General features: G+C 45.8%; 1 protein-coding gene across 1 annotated transcript in view; it reads right to left on the reverse strand.

The window, feature by feature from the left end:
• The window catches only part of snd1 (staphylococcal nuclease and tudor domain containing 1), a 312352-nt gene that overhangs the window by 208103 nt on the left and 83051 nt on the right, over window positions 1-21198 (reverse strand). Inside the window, exon 16 of the mRNA XM_038996705.1 lies at window positions 13145-13254. Within this exon, the coding sequence (XP_038852633.1) occupies window positions 13145-13254 (110 nt within the window). The remainder of the gene's footprint in view (window positions 1-13144; window positions 13255-21198) is intronic.

Below are 21198 nucleotides of genomic sequence, written 5' to 3' on the forward strand. Positions count from 1 at the left end.
AGGTAAGCGCAGGGGACCGGGTGCGTTCATGGCTAGGTTGTCGCCTAGTGCAGAGGCAATGCTCTGGTGCTTGAATTTAATTCAATAAACCATATTGGCATGAGAGGCATGTAAATACTACTAAAGTAAAAGAGTTCTGAATAAAAGTAGTGGACGGGAGAAGACATCCATGTATTCTATATAAATCATATAAGGAAATGATATTGAGAATAGTATTGGTGGTTTAATGTCTTAAAGACCCTACAAACAAACTGTCCCCAGGGGGAGAATTCTCAGTGTCCCCAAGTCTGTCTGGCCTATAAAACACACCATCTATTATTTAACTAGACACACACACACAATTTCGCTACAGTGCCTACGGAAAGTATTCAGAGCTCGACTTTTTTCACAATTTGTTACGTTACAGCCCAATTCTAAAATAGATTTTTTTTTTTATTAAAAAAAGTTACTCAGCAATCTACACACAATACCCCATACTGACATAGTGAAAACAGGTTTGACATTTCTGCAAATGTATTACAAATAAAAAAGAGAAAAAGCATTAACTATTCAGACCCTTTGCTATGAGATTCGAAATTGAGCTCAGGTGCATCCTGTTTCCATTGATCATCCTTGAGATGTTTCTACAACTTGATAGGAGTCCCCAAGGTCCCAAAGAACTAAGTAGCCTCCATCATTATTAAATGGAAGAAGTTTGGAACCTCCAAGACACTTCCTAGAGCTGGCCGCCCGGAAAAACGGGGGAGAATGGCCATGGTCAGGGAGGTGACCAAAAACCTGATGGTTACTCTGTCATAGCTCCAGCTATAGACTCTCAGATCATGAGAAACAAGATTCTCTGGTCTGATGAAACCAATATTGAACTCCTTGGCCTGACTGCTAAGCGTCACGTCTGGAGGAAACCTGGCACCATCCCTACGGAGAAGCATGGTGGTGGCAGCATCATGCTGTGGGGATGTTTTTCAGCAGCAGGAACTGGAAGACTAGTCTAGTCATGATCGGGCCAAAGATGAACGGAGCAAAGTACAGAGAGATCCTGGATGAAAACCTACTCCAGAGCACGAAGGTTCACCTTCCAACCGGACAACGACCCTAAGCACACGGCCAAGACAACGTGGCTTCTGGACAAGTCTCTGAATGTCCTTGAGTGGCCCAGCCAGAGCCCAGACTTGAACCCGATCGAACATCTCTGGAGAGACCTGAAAATAGCTCTGCAGCGATGCTCGCCATCCAACCTGACAGAGCTTGAGAGGATCTACAGAGAAGAATGGGAGAAACTCCCCAAATACTGTTGTGCCAAGCTTATAGCGTCATACCCAAGAAGACTTTATGCTGTAATCGCTGCCAAAGGTGCTTCAACAAAGTACTGAGTAAAGGGTCTGAATACTTGTGGAAATGTGATATGTTTATTTTTAATACATTTGCAAAACATTTTTTTCTTTGTCATTATGGCGTATTGTGTGTAGATTGATGGCGGGCGGGGGACTATTTAATTCATTTTAGAATAAGGCTGTAACGTAACAAAATGTGGAAAAAGTCGAGGGGTCTGAATAATTTCTGAATACACTGTATATCGGCACAAGCATGTCAGCTCACCGAGACCTGACTGTGCATACAAATGAACACGTGAATGTACACACAGAGAGATGGAAAGCGCTAGATAGAGAGAGGGAGACGGGAGGAGGAGAGAGAGATGGAAGCGCGGCACTTGTGTAATCTGACTCACGCCAAATAATTCAGACGTGAACGGAAATCAATGCAAAGCGCCAGACGAAGGAGAAATCCAATATGGTCTTGGAGTGAGAGGCAAAATAGACATTAAAGGGTTCAAAACACATGAAGGATGCACTTTTTCACCCATAACTGTGTGAGCAGGAGAATGTTAAACAGGCCTAGCCACCTCCAATTGCATATAGTGGGTGATTCTCATACAGGCTGGCTTCACAGGAGGCTGCTGAGGGGAGGACGACTCATAATACATGTCCGGGAACAGATTCAATGGAATGGCATCAAACAGCTGGAAAACATGTGTTCGATGTGTTTGATACCATTCCTCTAATTCCACTCCAGTCATTACCACAAACCTCCCCAATGAAGGTGCCACCAACCTGCTGTGGCTGGCTTGGAGAAATGATAAGGTTAGGCAGGTGTTTCATAATGCTGCAGGTAAAGGTACCATTTCCAATGCAGCAATTACTCCCCCCCCAGCAGAGCACTAAAACGCCTGATTCAACTAATCAAAGGCTTCCCCATTAGACACACACACCTAAAACACCCACAAAGCCACCGACACTCTGTGGAGAGCCCAATCACAGACACCCACAAACCCACCGACACTCTGTGGAGAGCCCAATCACAGACACCCACAAACCCACCGACACTCTGTGGAGAGCCCAATCACAGACACCCACAAACCCACCGACACTCTGTGGAGAGCCCAATCACAGACACCCACAAACCCACCGACACTCTGTGGAGAGCCCAATCACAGACACCCACAAACCCACCGACACTCTGTGGAGAGCCCAATCACAGACACCCACAAACCCACCGACACTCTGTGGGGGGGCCCAACCACAGACACCCACGACAATCTGTGGAGAGCCCAATCACAGACACCCACAAAACCATCGACACTGTGGGGGGCCCAATCACAGACACCCACGACAATCTGTGTGTGGGGGGGGGGGGGGGGGCAATCACAGACACCCATAAAACCCGACACTCTGTGGGGGGCTCAATCACAGACACCTCAAACCCACGACAATCTGCGGGGGGCCCAATCACAGACATTAGCGTTAAAGCTTCTTGAGCAGCGAGGGAGTCTGTGCCCTGTAATCTGTGGTGACTGACTGAGTGAATGTTGCTGTGCGGGCCACATGAGTCATTGCACCCCACTCCCGCCCGACACCTGTCCTGTCGGGATGTGCTGCCAACCCCGTGCCAGCCTGGGAACAGGGGGCGCTGGCCATCTAACTAACACATGACTGGGTACAGCGCTGTCACTGACCAATGGTGGACGTGAGAACAGGAAGGGCCAGAGGTGCGAGGGTGAGACAGAGTGACCTGATGTGTCTGGGATGAGTTCACTCAGCTCTGATACCGTATAGCCTACTAGATACTACAGTGATAAAATCAACTGTCCACACATACAGTGCCTTCACACACCTTGACTTTGCCTACATTTTGTTGTTACAAAGTGGGATTAAAATGGATTTCATAGTCATTTTTTGACAACGATCTACACAAAATACTAATGTCAGTGGAAGAAAAATTATAAGATAAAAAAATATATATATATAGAAAATAAAACTAATATATCTTGATGTCTCTAAGAGCTATTTTTGCCCATTATACTTTTAAAAATTCTTCAAACTGTCAAGTTGGTTGTTGATCATTGCTAGACAGCCATTTAAGTCTTGCCATAGATTTTCAAGCCAATTTAAGTCAAAACTGTAACTAGGCCACTCGGGAACAGTCAATGTCATCTTGGTAAGCAACTCCAGGTTGGCCTTGTGTTTTAGTGAATTTGTCTCCCAGTGTCTGTTGGAAAGCTGACTGAACCAAGTTTTCCTCTAGGATTTTGCCTGTGCTTAGTTCTATTTCGTTTATTTTTATCAACAACAACTCCCTAGTCCTTGTCGATGACAAGCATACCCAAAACATGATGCAGACACCACCATGCTTGATAATAGGAAGAGTGGTACTCAGTGATGTGTTGGATTTGCCCCAAACATAATGCTTTGTATTTATAACAATTTTTATTTCTTTCCCACATTTTTTGCAGTATTACTTTAATGGCTTCCTTCTTTTCACGCTGTCATTTATGCTAGTTGTGGAGAAATCCCTGAGCAGTTTCCTTCCTCGCTGGCCACTGAGTTAGGAAGGGCGCCTGTTTCCTGAATGGGTGTATTGATACACCATCCAAAGTGTAATTAATAACTTCACCATGCTCAAAGGGATATTCAATGTCTGCATCTACTAATATGGGCCCTTCTTTGTGATTCATTGGAAAACCTCCCTGGTCTTTGTGGTTGAATCTGTGTGTGAAATTCACTGCTCGATTGAGGGACCTTACAGATAATTGTATGTGTGGGGTACAAAGATGGGTCATTTCAAAATCATGTTAAACACTATTATTGCACACAGTGAGTCCATGCAACTTATGTGACTTGTTAAGTACATTTCTACTCCTGAACTTATTTAGGCTTACCATAACACAATTGGTTGAATAACTTATTGGCTCAAGATATTTCAGCTTTTCATTTTTTATTAATTTGTAAACATTTCCAAAAACATCATTCCACTTTTACATTCTGGGCTATTGTGTGTAGATCAGTGACATCCCCATTTAATCATTTTAAATTCAGGCTGTAACAACAACACGTGGAAAAAGTCAAGGGATGTCAATACATTCTAAAGGCACTGTACATGAGAGAGGAGGAGAGAGAGGTAGAGAGAGGTAGAGAGAGGTAGAGAGAGGTAGAGAGAGGTAGAGAGAGGTAGAGAGAGGAGGAGAGAGAGGAGGAGAGAGAGGAGGAGAGAGAGGAGGAGAGAGAGGAGGAGAGAGAGGAGGAGAGAGAGGAGGAGAGAGGAGGAGAGAGAAGGAGAGAGGAGGAGAGAGGAAGAGGTAGAGAATAAGAGAGGAAGAGGTAGAGAATAAGAGAGGAAGAGGTAGAGAATAAGAGAGCTAGAGAGAGGAGGAGAGAGGTAGAGAGAGGTAGAGAGAGGTAGAGAGAGGAGGAGAGAGGAGGAGAGAGGAGGAGAGAGGAGGAGAGAGGAAGAGGTAGAGAATAAGAGAGGAAGAGGTAGAGAATAAGAGAGGAAGAGGTAGAGAATAAGAGAGCTAGAGAGAGGAGGAGAGAGGTAGAGAGAGGTAGAGAGAGGTAGAGAGAGGTAGAGAGAGGATAAGAGAGGTAGAGGATAAGAGAGCTAGAGAGAGGAGGAGAGAGGAGAGAGAGAAGAACAGAGAGAGAAAGCATGTGGATGGAATCGATCAAGTGAATGAAAGACCAAATTTGAATTAAAAAAGACAGAAAGAGAGAAAGAATAAGAGAGGGATGGATAGACTGAGAAAGGTCAGAGGCCAATGAGTGTGTCCCCGCACACAAGGTCAGAGCCACGCGTGGGAGGCGGACCAGGCCTCTTTAACTCTCACTTCCCTCAGTCTTTTATTGTTCTCTCTCATTCTGTCTGTCACAGACAGTCGTGATGGAGGGATGGAACAGAAACTACTCTGTTGCAGTCAGGCCCTAAAGCATATCACTTTTACCACTTCCATCTTCCTCTTCCCTTCCGTTTCCTATACCTCTGATCCATGGTTTCCCCACTCCCCTGTTCCTCTCCACGCAAAAACTCTGCACTCAACACAATTCATATCTATTACCACACACAAACATTTCATGAACAAAAACCCTCCTTGGTGTGAAATAGAGAAAGATGGGAAATGAACATGTAAAAATGTTTGCAGACGATACACCTCAGGAGACATATGGGTTCTAGGAGGAAACATCAAAAGAGGAACTTATTTTGGCTGTTTCTAAATGCCTTTGCCCTGAAATACTGCCAAGCTATTTTAAAGAAGTACGCATGGGAAGAAGGAGCGCGTGTCAGTCAGAGATTAAGACTGCACACAGAGAGATGGGAGAGAGAGGGAGATAGACATCAAGACAGAGAGCAAGAGACAGAAAGAAAAAAGTTGGAGAGAGAGAGAGAGAGAGAGAGAGAGACCAAGACAGAGAGCAAGAAGCAGGAGAGAGAGAGACAGAAAGAGAAAAAAGAAAGGTGGAGGGAGAGCGAGAGAGAGAGTGGTAGACACCAAGATGTAGAGAGCAAGAGAGATTATAAAAATAGTGGCAGAAATCATGGCTGCTCCTCTCAACACGCGCCACTTTAATTATGCGTGTTCGCATCAGGAGAAATGAAGACGCCGTCGCCGCAGTGCTTTAGAGAGAGAACATCGAAGAGTGTGATGACACCCCAACATACCAGCCGACCCGTCAAGCCTGCACTAACACAGAATTCCTCCCCAACATACCAGCCGACCCGTCAAGCCTGCACTAACACAGACTTCCTCCCCAACATACCAGCCGACCAGTCAAGCCTGCACTAACACAGACTTCCTCCCCAACATACCAGCCGACCCGTCAAGCCTGCACTAACACAGAATTCCTCCCCAACATACCAGCCGACCCGTCAAGCCTGCACTAACACAGAATTCCTCCCCAACATACCAGCCGACCCGTCAAGCCTGCACTAACACAGAATTCCTCCCCAACATACCAGCCGACCCGTCAAGCCTGCACTAACACAGAATTCCTCCCCAACATACCAGCCGACCCGTCAAGCCTGCACTAACACAGACTTCCTCCCCAACATACCAGCCGACCAGTCAAGCCTGCACTAACACAGAATTCCTCCCCAACATACCAGCCGACCCTTCAAGCCTGCACTAACACAGACTTCCTCCCCAACATATGTCGTGGCAGAATCAGATTTAGCTAAGTAACATAGATAGATAAGATGTTATTTTCATCATATGCTTGTGAGATACTTGTCATTAGAATCTTCTGAGCTAGGGATTGGTAACTTGGGGCCAGAGGGGGGAGAGGTCAGGCTTGTCTTAATAAGTCAATGTATATGTTAAACCATGTGGTGCTAAGTAGAATATTAGAAGGGGAGGAGGACAGAGTGGAATGTTGGTTTCTTATGGGAACGTTGTTTGTAACTATTCCTAAATCATGGGATGGAGTTATTAATTGGGGAACCAGTTAGTTATCTCATACAATGTCTGTACGCCAGTCACTCCCTACTTTTCTCATAGGGGGAAGGAGTTTGGCCGTGTTTGGAACCATTGTATGTCCCCTCTGAGGTTGCCCTTATCTTGACCTAGTATTTGACCTAAGGGGCTCACTGTCTGATTTTGAGTTTGTCCAGGTTTGGGAGTATCTAGAAATGACTATTGATATATGCCATTGGATGAGGTAATGTTTTGGTAGACAGGGAAGTATCAAGCATGAGATTTAAACCTTGTCTTGGGAGATCAAACTGAACGATGATTTATAGCTGATGCTGTCTAGCGATAGGATACTCCTCTTTCGGGTAAAGGATTCTTTGTAAGTTGAGAGGGGTGTTCTTGGCTATAAATGAAACTAAGAATTGTTTCATAAGGACTCTCAGAGAATTCATTTATAGACACTGAATTGATCTGAGAGTCATTAAAGGGCTTTGGTGAAGCTTGTATATATATATTAAAGATGGAATATATAATTTAACTCTGACTTGTGTGTGGTTGGCTCTCTCTCTCTCTTTATTGAGTAATACAGGAAATTTCCACGACACATACCAGCCGACCCGTCAAGCCTGCACTAACACAGAATTCCTCCCCAACATACCAGCCGACCCGTCAAGCCTGCACTAACACAGAATTCCTCCCCAACATACCAGCCGACCCGTCAAGCCTGCACTAACACAGAATTCCTCCCCAACATACCAGCCGACCCGTCAAGCCTGCACTAACACAGACTTCCTCCCCAACATACCAGCCGACCCGTCAAGCCTGCACTAACACAGACTTCCTCCCCAACATACCAGCCGACCCGTCAAGCCTGCACTAACACAGAATTCCTCAAAGGAGGAAAGGGGAGAGGAGGCGAAAGGAGGGAGAAGTAAAAGAAGGGGCAGAGGAGAGGGAAGGATGTTTGACGTGGCGTCGGTTTGGCACATGCGAGGCCTTGAAGTCGAATACCCCTGCTAAGACTTCAAATTACCGATAGACAATCTGATTCCGAAAACTACAAACACATCGGTGGAGATGCCCATGGAGAATTCCCTCTAAACTAAAATGAAACCCTATTCACTGAAAAGTGGACCACTTGGAGAGCAGCTTCAATCAAACATCATTCACTAAATGAAAAAGAAATCTGCACTCAGTCAGAAAACGTCCTAAAATGAGTTCACCTGGGCTCCATTCGCATCCATTGGAGCGGAGCGGCAGTTTTAAAACGCAGTGACACTGGGGGGATTGGGGCGGAAAAAAATGTAATCGGGCCACTTCGACTAAGGCCCCCATTTTCAACCTGGGGAATGGAGAGATGGAAAGAGTGTGATAACAGGATATTTCTCCCCACTCTCTCTTTCCCTCTCAATCTCTCCCTGACCCCCCTCCCTCCCTTTACCTCCCTCTCTCTTCCCCTCCCCCTCTTTCTCCGTCCATCCCTCTCTCCCTCTGTACAATTAGCTTGGGCAGTGTTAAGATTGCATTAGCCACAGCCAGTAGGTTAAGGCAGCAGCAGCAGTCTCTCCTAAGCATGCTAACTCACACGGACGAGAGAGGGCAAGAGGGACTTGCATGTCGTGTGAGAGAAGGAAGACAATTTTGAGTTTCCGAGGGTATGCGTGACCGAGCCAACGTGGGTATGACTGTGGTCCTGCATGGCTCACTTGGTGGAGGATGGTGCTTGCACCGCCAGGGTTATGGGTTCGATTCCTGGGGCCACCAATATGTAAAAAGTATTCACACATCCTCTGAAGCCCCCACCTGCTGTTCAAAGACCATTCACTGGCATTTTCTACTAGAAACGGGACACCAGAAATAAAAGCATCTCCCCAGTGGGTGTGACTCCTACTCCTGTGTCCTGCTGCATTGCTGCAAGGATTCCAGCTGGCGATCTGTCACCGTCTGCCCTGGCCTGTCTCCCCCTGTCTGGTACAGGTACCACCGCCACACTCACCCCTCTCTCCCGAGCTCTCTCCCGCCTCCAGCACACACACACTGTTGGGGCGAGTGACTCTGAACTTACAATGGCTAGCCACAAGTCGTTATATATATTTTTTTTTTCTTGTGCATTTTGCTATTTGCCTCATGACTCCTGCATATTTTGTTGACTACAAACTTTATTTACCCAACCGTGGGACAGACTGTTTGTTCCCACACTCGGGACCCTGACTCTCTTGGTTACACAGAATTTTGGCCTCCCATCCTATTCTAACCACCTCTCGCCGGCTTTGTATTCATGTTCCCTGATGAAAATGCTGTACAATATGATCTTGTTGCCATCTGATGCACATTCAGATGTCATACATCCGCACTGCAGAGCTCTCCCTGTACTATGCCGTGCCTTGATGTGCATGTACACCTGGCCCACCTACTGTTGCTAGCCGCAATTCTGACTTGTGCTCTGATATCTGCTTCACTGTCTTCTGCTCTCGTAAAAGCCTGGGTTTTCTGCACATTAACACAAAAAGCTTAATACCTAAAAGGGATCAATTGAAAGTGTGGGTTCACAGCTCCAATCCACATGTGTTGGTCGTTACTGAGACGTGGTTAAGGAAGAGTGTTTAGAATACTGATGTTAACCTTTCTGGTTATAACCTAAATCAGTAAGACAGATCTTCCAAAGGTGGTGGAGTTGCAATCTTTACCAAGGAACATCTTTAGTGCTCGGGTGTCTCCACCAAGTCTGTCCCCAAACAATTTGATCTGCTGGTTTTAAGCATTAAACTTTCTAATAGATCTTTGTTGACTGTTGCTGGGTGCTATCGTCCTCCATCATCACCGGTCTGTACCCTACCTGCTCTAAGCTGGCCCCTTACACTAAGTCTGAATTTGTCCTGCTAGGTGACCTAAACTGGGACACGCTTAAACCACATGACCAAGTCCTAAAGCAATGGGACTCCTGTAATCTTTCTCAGATTATTACCAATCCCACAAGGTATGACTCCAAACACCCAGAAAAGGCTACTCTCCTTGATGTTATCCTCATAAATAATCCTGATAGGTATCAGTCTGGTGTTTTCTGTAATGACCTTAGTGATCACTGTTTTACAGCCCGTGTTCGTAATCGCTGCTCAGTGAAACAACATGTCCTGATTTGTCATAGACGTTTGCTGAAAAACTTGAATTAGCAAGCCTTCCTTCATGACCTGTCCTCTGTAAATTGGTATAGAATCAGCTTGATCCCCTCTGTCGAAGACGCTTGGGGCTTCTTTCTTGATATTTTCAGTGGTATTGTTAACAAACACGCGCCCATAAAGATAATGAGAATTAAAAACAGGTTCAGCCCCTGGTTCAACCATGATCTTGCAGAGTTACTCCACCTCAAGAATTGCATTTGGCGAAAGGCTCGGCACACACACTCAGGCTGACTGGCTCTCGTTCAGGCAAATGAGAAACGTTTACTCAGGCTATCCGCAAGGCCAAAGTTAGTTAGTTTAAGGATCAGTTCTCTCTGTGGGTCTAATGCCAAGAAGTTCTGGAAAACGGTTAAAGACCTGGAGAATAAACCCTCCTCCTCACAGCTGCCCATGTCCCTTAAAGTTGATGTGGTTATTACTGACAAGAAGCACATGGCTGAGCTCTTTAATCAATCAATCCTAGGCCCCACGCTCTTCTCAATTTACATCAACAACATAGCTCAGGCAGTAGGAAGCTCTCTCATCCATTTATATGCAGATGATACAGTCTTATACTCAGCTGGCCCCTCCCCGGATTTTGTGTTAAATGCTCTACAACAAAGCTTTCTTAGTGTCCAACAAGCTTTCTCTACCCTTAACCTTGTTCTGAACACCTCCAAAACAAAGGTACTGTGGTTTGGTAAGAAGAATGCCTCTCCCCACAGGTGTGATTACTACCTCTGAGTGTTTAAAGCTTCAGGTAGTCACCTCATACAAGTACTTGGGAGTATGACTAGACAGTGCACTGTCCTTCTCTAAGCACATATCAAAGCTGCAGGCTAAAGATAAATCTACTTGGTTTCCTCTATCGTAATCACTCCTCCTTCACCACAGCTGATAAACTAACCCTGATTCAGATGACCATCCTACCCATGCCAGAATACCGAGACATAATTTATAGATCGGCAGGTAATGGTGCTCTCGAGCGGCTAGATGTTCTTTACTATTCGGCCATCAGATTTGCCACCAATGCTCCTTATAGGACACATCACTGCACTCTATACTCCTCTGTAAACTGGTCATCTCTGTATACCCGTCGCAAGACCCACTGGTTGATGCTCATTTATAAAACCCTGTTAGGCCTCACTCCCCCCTATCTGAGATATCTACCACAGCCCTCTTCCTCCACATACAACACCCGTTCTGCCAGTCACATTCTGTTAAAGGTCCCCAAAGCACACACATCCCTGGGTCGCTCCTCTTTTCAGTTTGCTGCAGCTAGTGACTGGAACGAGCTGCAACAAACACTCAAACTGGACAGTTTTATCTCAATATCTTCATTCAAAAACACAATCATGGACACTCTTACTGACAGTTGTGGCTGCTTTGTGTGATGTATTGTTGTATCTACCGCCTTGTTATGTTGTGTTAGGTCTCTATGTAGTGTTGTGTCTCTCTTGTTGTGATGTGTGTTTTGTCCTATATTTATTGTATTTATTTATGAATTATTTAAATCCCAGGCCCCCGTAAGAGGCCTTTTGGTAGGCCGTCATTGTAAATAAGAATTTGTTCTTAACTGACTTGCCTAGTTAAATAAAGTATACATTTTTTTTTTAAAGTTTATTTTTTAAGTTGCTTTGAATAAAAGCTAAATTGCATATATTACTTATTATTATATTGTGTTGAGTATAACATTGTGTGTGGATGTTATGCATGTGTGTGTCCCTGTCAGCCAGAGCGGTCCGAGTCCGACTGCACCCCCATCACTAATACTCCCCCTGTTAACCTCAATTCCACTTCCAAAGCTTTCCAGTTGGGAATCTAGTGCAGCAATCTGGCTAGCTCAGCTCATCCTACACAGGCTAGCCTTCTAGCTCCACACCAGCCAAAACATTTGGCCTCAAAGCCACATTTCCATGACAATTAGAGGGGCTCAAAGGAGCATGGGATACACAGAGCCCTTCAACAGGGTCCAGCGGAGAGGAGAGTTACAGTAGGCTAGCTGTCCTTGGATTCAGAGCTAGCTTCAATGGGCTCCAGTTAAATAAGCAGCTTTCTGTTTTACATGTCAATAAACGTTTGGATCTAGGATCAGCTTACCCGTGCCAAATTATACCCTTAATTATTAGTGGGGAGATACAAAATTGATCTTGAATCAGTTTGTAGAAGGGAGTATCTGGAGGGAGGGTGCGACAAGGCCACATTTGCCAGAGAGTACGAAAGGGGTTTGGAAGTCGGCCTGTGAAAGGTTTTGGGTTTCAGAGAGAGTGGGGCATAACAGGGTGGTTTTGAGGTGGATAAATTATCGCCTGTCCTCCCAGTCTCCCCTTCTTTCTGCTCTACCATTACTCAACTGAGACGTTCTATGGATTTGGTCAATTGATGGAGTGGAGGCCCTAATCATCTCTCCACGGCCCGTCAGAAAAGGATGTATGGCAGAAGGACATGAGGGGAAGGGAAGACTAGGCCTCGGTTCACAGTTAACACAAACAACTCCTATCGACAATTTAGAATGGCATTCACCAAGGGAAACTAGGCACCACAGTTCCATAGATGAACCTAAATGGAGATCAAACATGATCCAAAACTGTCGACCTTCCACGCAACTCAGAGGGTGCGTTCGTAAATTCACTCTGGCGATTTCAGAGTACTCGTCCGAGTGTGCTAAAGCGCAGAATAACTGATGAATTTACAAACGTTAAACACCTGTTGAATATGGCCGTGTCAGTAAACATCGGCAAAAAAAGCGTAACTAATTGTTGCCAGCAGCAGTTAGAATCATCAATGCTCTAGATAACATGAAAACAGCCAAACCAGCTCTACTACGGTGAGTAAAATGGTTAGAGTGAGGTGTTCTCTCATTTGTGTCCAGAAGTATCTAGCAAGCTAGCCAACGTTAGCTTGGTTGCTTGAGGTTGTGAGGTCAGAACACTCGGATCAAACCTACGTCCAGTGTGTTCTCTGAACCCACAGAGAAAGAAAGGTTCTGAAATTACGAACGGACAATCTGACAACGCTCTGAATTTACGAACGCCCAGAGCACACTCTGAACACACTCTGGCACTGCAGAGAGAATTTACAAACACACCCAGAGTCATCAAAAACCACACTAAAGAAAGCCAGGAGACAAAATGAAACTGGAGGTCGAATGTGATCCAATATGTCAGACTGCAAAACCAGCCAAACATGCAGTCGCAAGTAAAACCACTGAAATCAAAGAAATTGGAGCTTTAATGAATGTTGCTCTTACCTCTCTCTGCAGTACCAGCTCCTTGGTGAAGGCCATGGCCTCGTCGCTGAAGGGCTCAGCCACCTGCATGCCGCCGGGCATGTTCCTGGAGCCGCGCGGACACTCGATACCTGCCCAATGAGAAACACAGAACAAGTGTCAACGGTCAGCAAAACAGCCAATAAAAATAACTATGAGGTTAGACAACATTTAGAGCAGTTAGAATGTTACGGTCAAACAAGTTGAAGTTGCCCCTAACAACTGATACAGGGGTCAAAATCGGACATTTATTTCAACCCCATAACGTCCCAGCGGTAGGACAGTTACGATACAACGATGCCACCATGACAGGTGAAGTGGCACTAGAGATTAGTGGAGCTGAGCGTTGCTGTGCTTCAACGGCGGCAGCTTCATCCTTTGTTTGGCTGTCCCCTGGCGCTGACCTTGCTATTCATGACTATTAACTGCAGTGGGTCTTTTCACTGGGTAGTGGATTAAAAGAACAGCCAGGGGAGGATGGGAGGGCAGGAGGGCAGGAGGGTGGGAGGGCAGGAGGGCAGGAGGGCTATAGGGTGGCTTCTTATAGGAAAGCTGTGAGGCGATGCATGCTTATCTCTTGCACTCAGAGTTGGCTGAGCGTGTGTGTTTGAAAGAGAGCGTGTGTGTTTGATAGAGAATGTGTGTGTGTGTGTGTGTGTGTGTGTGTGTGTGTGTGTGTGTGTGTGTGTGTGTGTGTGTTTGAAAAGTTAATGTGTGAGCAAGTAGGGGTGGTGAGGTGAGGGGCCGTATGGCGAGGGGCCGTATGGCGAGGGGCCGTGTGGCGAGGGGCAGCGCGGTGTGGTGAGGAGCAGCGTGGTGGGCTAGGCTAGACTCTGTATGCTGAGTGGTGCGTGCTAGGCTAGACTCTGTATGCTGAGTGGTGCGTGCTAGGCTAGACTCTGTATGCTGAGTGGTGCGTGCTAGGCTAGACTCTGTATGCTGAGTGGTGCGTGCTAGGCTAGACTCTGTATGCTGAGTGGTGCGTGCTAGGCTAGACTCTGTATGCTGAGTGGTGCGTGCTAGGCTAGACTCTGTATGCTGAGTGGTGCGTGCTAGGCTAGACTCTGTATGCTGAGTGGTGCGTGCTAGGCTAGACTCTGTATGCTGAGTGGTGCGTGCTAGGCTAGACTCTGTATGCTGAGTGGTGCGTGCTAGGCTAGACTCTGTATGCTGAGTGGTGCGTGCTAGGCTAGACTCTGTATGCTGAGTGGTGCGTGCTAGGCTAGACTCTGTATGCTGAGTGGTGCGTGCTAGGCTAGACTCTGTATGCTGAGTGGTGCGTGCTAGGCTAGACTCTGTATGCTGAGTGGTGCGTGCTAGGCTAGACTCTGTATGCTGAGTGGTGCGTGCTAGGCTAGACTCTGTATGCTGAGTGGTGCGTGCTAGGCTAGACTCTGTATGCTGAGTGGTGCGTGCTAGGCTAGACTCTGTATGCTGAGTGGTGCGTGCTAGGCTAGACTCTGTATGCTGAGTGGTGCGTGCTAGGCTAGACTCTGTATGCTGAGTGGTGCGTGCTAGGCTAGACTCTGTATGCTGAGTGGTGTAGTGTGTGCTAGGCTAGACTCTGTATGCTGAGTGGTGTAGTGTGTGCTAGGCTAGACTCTGTATGCTGAGTGGTGTGGTGCGTGCTAGGCTAGACTCTGTATGCTGAGTGGTGTGGTGCGTGCTAGGCTAGACTCTGTATGCTGAGTGGTGTAGTGCGTGCTAGGCTAGACTCTGTATGCTGAGTGGTGTAGTGTGTGCTAGGCTAGACTCTGTATGCTGAGTGGAGTGGTGCGTGCTAGGCTAGACTCTGTATGCTGAGTGGTGTAGTGTGTGCTAGGCTAGACTCTGTATGCTGAGTGGTGTAGTGTGTGCTAGGCTAGACTCTGTATGCTGAGTGGTGTGGTGCGTGCTAGGCTAGACTCTGTATGCTGAGTGGTGTAGTGCGTGCTAGGCTAGACTCTGTATGCTGAGTGGTGTGGTGCGTGCTAGGCTAGACTCTGTATGCTGAGTGGTGTAGTGCGTGCTAGGCTAGACTCTGTATGCTGAGTGGTGTGGTGTGTGCTAGGCTAGACTCTGTATGCTGAGTGGTGTGGTGTGTGCTAGGCTAGACTAGACTCTGTATGCTGAGTGGTAAGGTGTGTGCTAGGCTAGACTAAACTCTGTATGCTGAGTGGTGAGGTGTGGTGTGTGCTAGGCTAGACTCTGTATGCTGAGTGGTGTGGTGTGTGCTAGGATAGACTCTGTATGCTGAGTGCAGGGCCGATGCAGCTACTGTAGCTGGCGCTTGGCTAGGAACCTTTGATGTCTGGGATGATGCCTTCAGTGGAAAGCAACCTGATCTTCAATCGAGACGCCACCTCTTTGTCTTCTCCCCACGTCAGGACTTCAAACACACACACTTGAGGAGCGAGCATGGTGCAGGGCTCTCCAACAAGCAAACAGCATTCCTCCTCTGTGGCTGCTGACAAGAACCCTCATATCTACGTAAACTAAGTCAACTTTGCAAACTACACACAAGCAAATCATACACACTCAACACCCATGAAAACTCCATCACATATTCACTCATTGTATCCCTCTATCCAATGCGCGCAGCATCTCACACACACACCTCCCTCCCCCTATCCTCTCTCCACCCTGTTGCATTGATTCATGTAAACTCAGAGTTTGTTGGTTCTGCTGGGCGCTACACCCAACAACATTGTGCTAACAAAGCAACATCAGCCTCCTGTCCAAAAAGTCTGAGTCATCTTCTAGTAATCTGGAGGCTCCCGCCAATCCTGATTGGTCTTTATGCTAACACATCCGCCATGATTGGACTAGAGAAGAGAGAGAGGAAAAGCTGGACCGGAGGTCAAGTTTGTGATGATTGGGTACTCATTTTGGCACTGACTGACTAACCAGCGAGCAAACACACACCCACACACATTTCCTAGCAATGCTGTGTTAGCAAAACTTCCCACACACACACACAAGGACACACCGACAATTCTCATCTCACCCCTCTAACAAAACAAAAACATATTTTCTGTTGAACCCGCGGCATGGCGAGAGCCACAGAGGCTGAAGACTCAATTACCTCTTAATAGCCAGTAAATAGTCCCTAGATTAGCATTTAAATTGCCCAGCGTGCGTTCCGCCCCGGCTCCAAGGAGGAAGGAAAAAGTCATTTCAGTCCAGCAGCATCCCCAGTATTTTTAGACATGTTTTTGCCTGGGATTGACCGAGTGAGTGGCTGGGCCAGTATTGTATAAGACCGAGAGAGGGGTAGAGAAAGCCAAGCTTAAAGTAAACTGCTTTCACTAAGGGATGTCTTTCTCTCAAGGACAGAGGACTTGGTGAGGATGGGAGAGACACAGGGGCACCATAGGGACAATAAAACCTGGATCTGTGTTTTTCAATGTGGATCAAATCCAATCCAAACTAGCACAACTGTTTCAATTAAACGTATCAACTAATCACCAAGCTTTTGATTAGCTGAGGCAGGTGGAAGTGCTGGCTAACCTATGGGGCCAGACCCCTCCCCCAGCCCCCGTATGGACACACACAAACAGCTCTGCTCAGTAGTGCTGGCTAGCCACGCGCATAAGATGTAACGTTTTAAAATCGGTGATCCCGGTGAGCGACGCGCCGGTTGAAATACGGCCCGTCCCAGCCGCCTCTGCCCAATCCTCCCTCGTACACAGTCGTTTACACACACACTTTCTCAAAAGACACACACAGTTGCCCTGGAATAGCTGCTCTACAAATCACCTGTGGCCAGAGCATATGTGCTACTGAGCACTGTGGTTCAGACAGCTCCATGTTTTATGCAAGCAGACAACTTCACCCCTGTGATGAAAACACAGACAATCTCTCTCTCTCCCTCTATCATTCCCTCTCTCTCACTCCCCTCCCTTCCCATCTAAATCTTTAATTCCCTCCCACCCGCTCTTTCTTTTCATCACTTTCTCCATCTCTCCTTGACCCCTTCTTTCCTTCCAATCTCTCCATCTACCTCTCTACAACACTTGTTCCCCCCCTACATCCCTCTCTACTTCCCCCTCTTCCTTCCACCTACATCCCTCTACCTCCCCTTCTCTCCCACTTATTCAATTGCAAGTCACAAACAGCGAAGTGAGAGGATGGTCAGAGAGGCTTGGAAATTGCATTAGGGATTCAAAATTGTCCTTTAAACGGGCATTGAGAAAGTGAGATTGGATTAGCGAGGAAGAGGCGGGAGTTGCTTTGCTACACATAGCCTGTACTTAATATAGCCTACCTGTCGACTTCCCGAGACAATGTTGCGAAGAGCAGCAGCTAACTAAAGAGGCTGTGTAGCTCCAACCCGATTATTCAACGCCTAGTTACACATTTTGTTAACTACTTGTCCAAGATATCAGTTACATGGAAAAACGACTTAGAAACGCACAAAAGCAGGGACTTTTGACGAAAAACACGAAAATGTTGCCTCTACCTGCAGCTGCTGCTAGCAACAAAAATGGTGGAGAAGAACAGCCTGGTGACCCAGTTCTAAAGTAGATTCGCAAAATCTGGAAGAACGACTTCAATCCCAGGAACGTTAGTCAGAGAAACACACTTCGGATCAGAGGGGTTCCCGAAATACACATAAATACGCTGGATTGTATGAAAGACATTTTACGCAATCTAGTTGAGGACACACCGATGTTAACAACATGACCATTGGGAAAACACAACACGACACTGCGCCCAGGACCAGCCCCACACGACCCCCAGCCTATCCTGGTGAAATTCTTACCATACACCGACAGGGAGAAGGTCCGGCTCAGAGCAAAATAACTTAGGAATTTTCACTGGCAAGGGACAAAGGTGGAGTTTTCCCTGACTTTTCCAAGGAGGTTCATAGAGGTGAGAGACATGTGCATGAAATGGGGACTGAAATGCTCCTTGCACTACACTGCTGTGTTCTGGGTTACTGTGAGAGGATCACTAAGTCGTTTTACAGACCCAAAAGGTGGCAAAGAAGTGTGTCGCGGACGTTAACGAGGCCGAACAATCTGAGTAGTGTGGTAGGCTATGGAAGATCCGCATGGCGGCAGTGGTTTTGTCTAAGCTGATAGGAGAACTTCCTATGTTGTGAGTAACATTCTCACAGTGTTTATGCTTAGAATATTACAATGTTCTTTGAAAAACAGGTACATGTCTGGGAAGCTTTTGAAGCATACATACGTGGAGTAATAACACAATGAACAGTTACTATTAAGAAACAAGATAAACAGAAAATTGATAAACTTGAAACAGAGCTCAAAACTCTGGAGAGGGAATATTGGTCCAATCCTAACAACATTTCTCTGGTAAACTTGACAAAAACCAAATACGAGCTGAATACTTTACTCAGTAAAATAGCTGAATATTCTCTGTACAGGTTGAAGCAGAGATGGTATGAATCAGGGGGAAATGCAGGAAAACCGTTGGCCAGTCAATCGACATCTAGAGAAACAGATCGGCAAATAGGTGGAATCAGAAAAAAGACAGGCAAGCTGATTACCAATAATAAAGAAATAAACAACATAATTTGAGACTTCTATCAGGAACTTTCTACTTCAGACAGTCCTTTAAAAATGCACAAAGCAGAGGCATTCTTTCAGAATCTGAACCTTCCTAAACTAAAAGAGGAAGACAGGAACTGGGTCGACCGTCCAATTACTTTGGAGGAATTGACCGAAACTATAAGACAAGCACCCACAGGGCTGGATTGGATACCCAGTGATTTCTACAAAAGGTTTGCGGAGCAGCAAAGCCCAGAAATATTGAAAACATTGAACACATCGATTGACACAGGTGAGCTCCCACCTTCTGTAAGTAATCCCCAAAAAGGGAAAGGATCCCCATGAGTGCGGGAGCTACTGTCCAATTTCCTTGATAAATTGTGATGGAAAATAGTTTACAAAACTTCTGGCTATGAGGATGAATCATTTCATTATGAAAATCATAAATCCAGACCAGGTGGGATTCGTGAAAGGCAGAACTTCATCTGACAATCTATTGCATGTCATCTGGAAGGCAAAAGACCTGGATACTTCAGTGGCAGCCTTATCCCCAGACGCAGAGAAAACCTTTGATAGGGTGGGCTGGGACTACCTGCATTATACTATAAAATACATTTGGATTTGGACAGGACTTTCAGAATATTATTAAACTTATGTACAACGACCCCAAATCCAAAGTAGTCACTAACGGACTACGATCATCTCCATTTTCAGTAGGACGAGGCACCAAACAAGGTGACTGTCTCTCGCCCCTCCTATTTATTATAGCATTAGAACCATTAGCCGAAGCCATTAGGCTGCATCAGTCAATAAAAGGGGTTAATATGGGAGGTAGAAAGAATAAACCACTGCTTTATGCAGACGACATATTACTAATAATGTCAGGCTCCCAACTCAACATATCGCCTTTACTGGACTCAATAAATGCATTTTCAGAGACATCAGGCTATAAAGTAAACTGGACCAAATCTGAAGTAATGCCACTATCAAAACATTGTCTGAGAAATTACTTCCTCAGCTGGAGGTATCAATGGGTCCTTAACTTGCGGTACCTGGGGATCGCTTTAAATCCTGGTCTAGAGAAGATGATTTCTGAAAACCTTGACCAACTACTGAACAAAATTCAACTCCAGTTTAAGAGCTGGGATAAGCTACAAATCTTATTATGGTGTAGGATACAGGTTAAAAAGATGGTCAGTAGCATGTTACCACTGTCCATACCTGTTTATACCTTTATATCCATAAAGAAAAGTATTACTGAGTTTGTTTGTGCCGGTAAAAGGGCCAGGATGAAACTAGCGAGATTACAGGAAACAACTGAGAAGGGAGGATTAAAGCTCCCTGACATGCAATTGTATCAAGAAGCCTTTGTAGCTTCCCAAATAGGCTCTCTTTACGGATAACTCTAATAGGCCAATTTGGGTGGACATGGAGGAAGAAGTTAATGCCCCATTCGGAACATCAAATTATTTGAGTTAACAAAACGTGGGACTGCAGAATCCAATAATGTCCCATACAAAAAAATATATGGAGTCAGATACACGAGAGAAATCTTCACATTTTCTGACAAACTCTGCTTCGTTATGGAACAAATCTAAATTGAAAATAGGGGGACACATGTTTTTCTGGAAAGATTGGTATAGAAAGGGGATAACGAACATTGGTTGTCTATATCAAGTAAACTTGTTTAACTCTATTGAATAACTAAAGTCCAAGTATAATTTACAGAAACAAGGCTTTTGGAGGCATCTCTAGCTTAGCTCAGCTTATGTTTAAGGTAGGACAGAGTAACAACAAATTCCCTGTACATTCCGAAGTGTTAAGATAGAAATTCTTTGCAAATCACCACATACCGCAGGGTTTATATATATAGCCACCTTATAGGTGGATTTAATGGAACTTGTAAGGGCGTAAAGGCTGTATGGGGAAAAGGCCTGGAGGTAACTTTTGGAGCGGAGGACTGGAATATAATAGTACAACAGATGCTCCTCCCTATGAGAGATGCCCGTTCCAAACTGATTCAATTAAAAGTGTTCAATAGGATTTATTGGACTCATCTGAGGTTGAACAGAATGGGTTTGATAGAATCCAGTCTATGCTGGATATGTCAGTCAAGTACAGGTGACATGAAAGCAGGAAGCACCAGTGACTAGATCAATAAAAAAAGTGGTCAGATGAAGCAGATGCTAAGCTACAGGACTGGAATATGTTCCGTGATTCCTCCAATGGCATTGAGGAGAACACCACATCTGTCATTGGCTTCATCAATAAGTGCATTGATGATGTCTTCTCCACAGTGACCGTGCGTACATACCCCAACCAGAAACCATGGATTACAGGCAGCATCCGCACTGAGCTAAACGCAAGAGCTGCCGCTTTCAAGGAGTGGCAGTCTAACCCGGAAGCTTATAAGAAATCCCGCTATGCCCGCCGACGAACGATCAAACAGGAAAAGCATCAAAACAGGACTAAGATCGAGTCATACTACACCGGCTGTGATGCTCGTCGGATGTGGCAGGGCCTGCAAACCATTACAGAATA

This window comes from Salvelinus namaycush, chromosome 6, assembly GCF_016432855.1.
Source record: "Salvelinus namaycush isolate Seneca chromosome 6, SaNama_1.0, whole genome shotgun sequence".
NCBI classification, from domain to species: domain Eukaryota; kingdom Metazoa; phylum Chordata; class Actinopteri; order Salmoniformes; family Salmonidae; genus Salvelinus; species Salvelinus namaycush.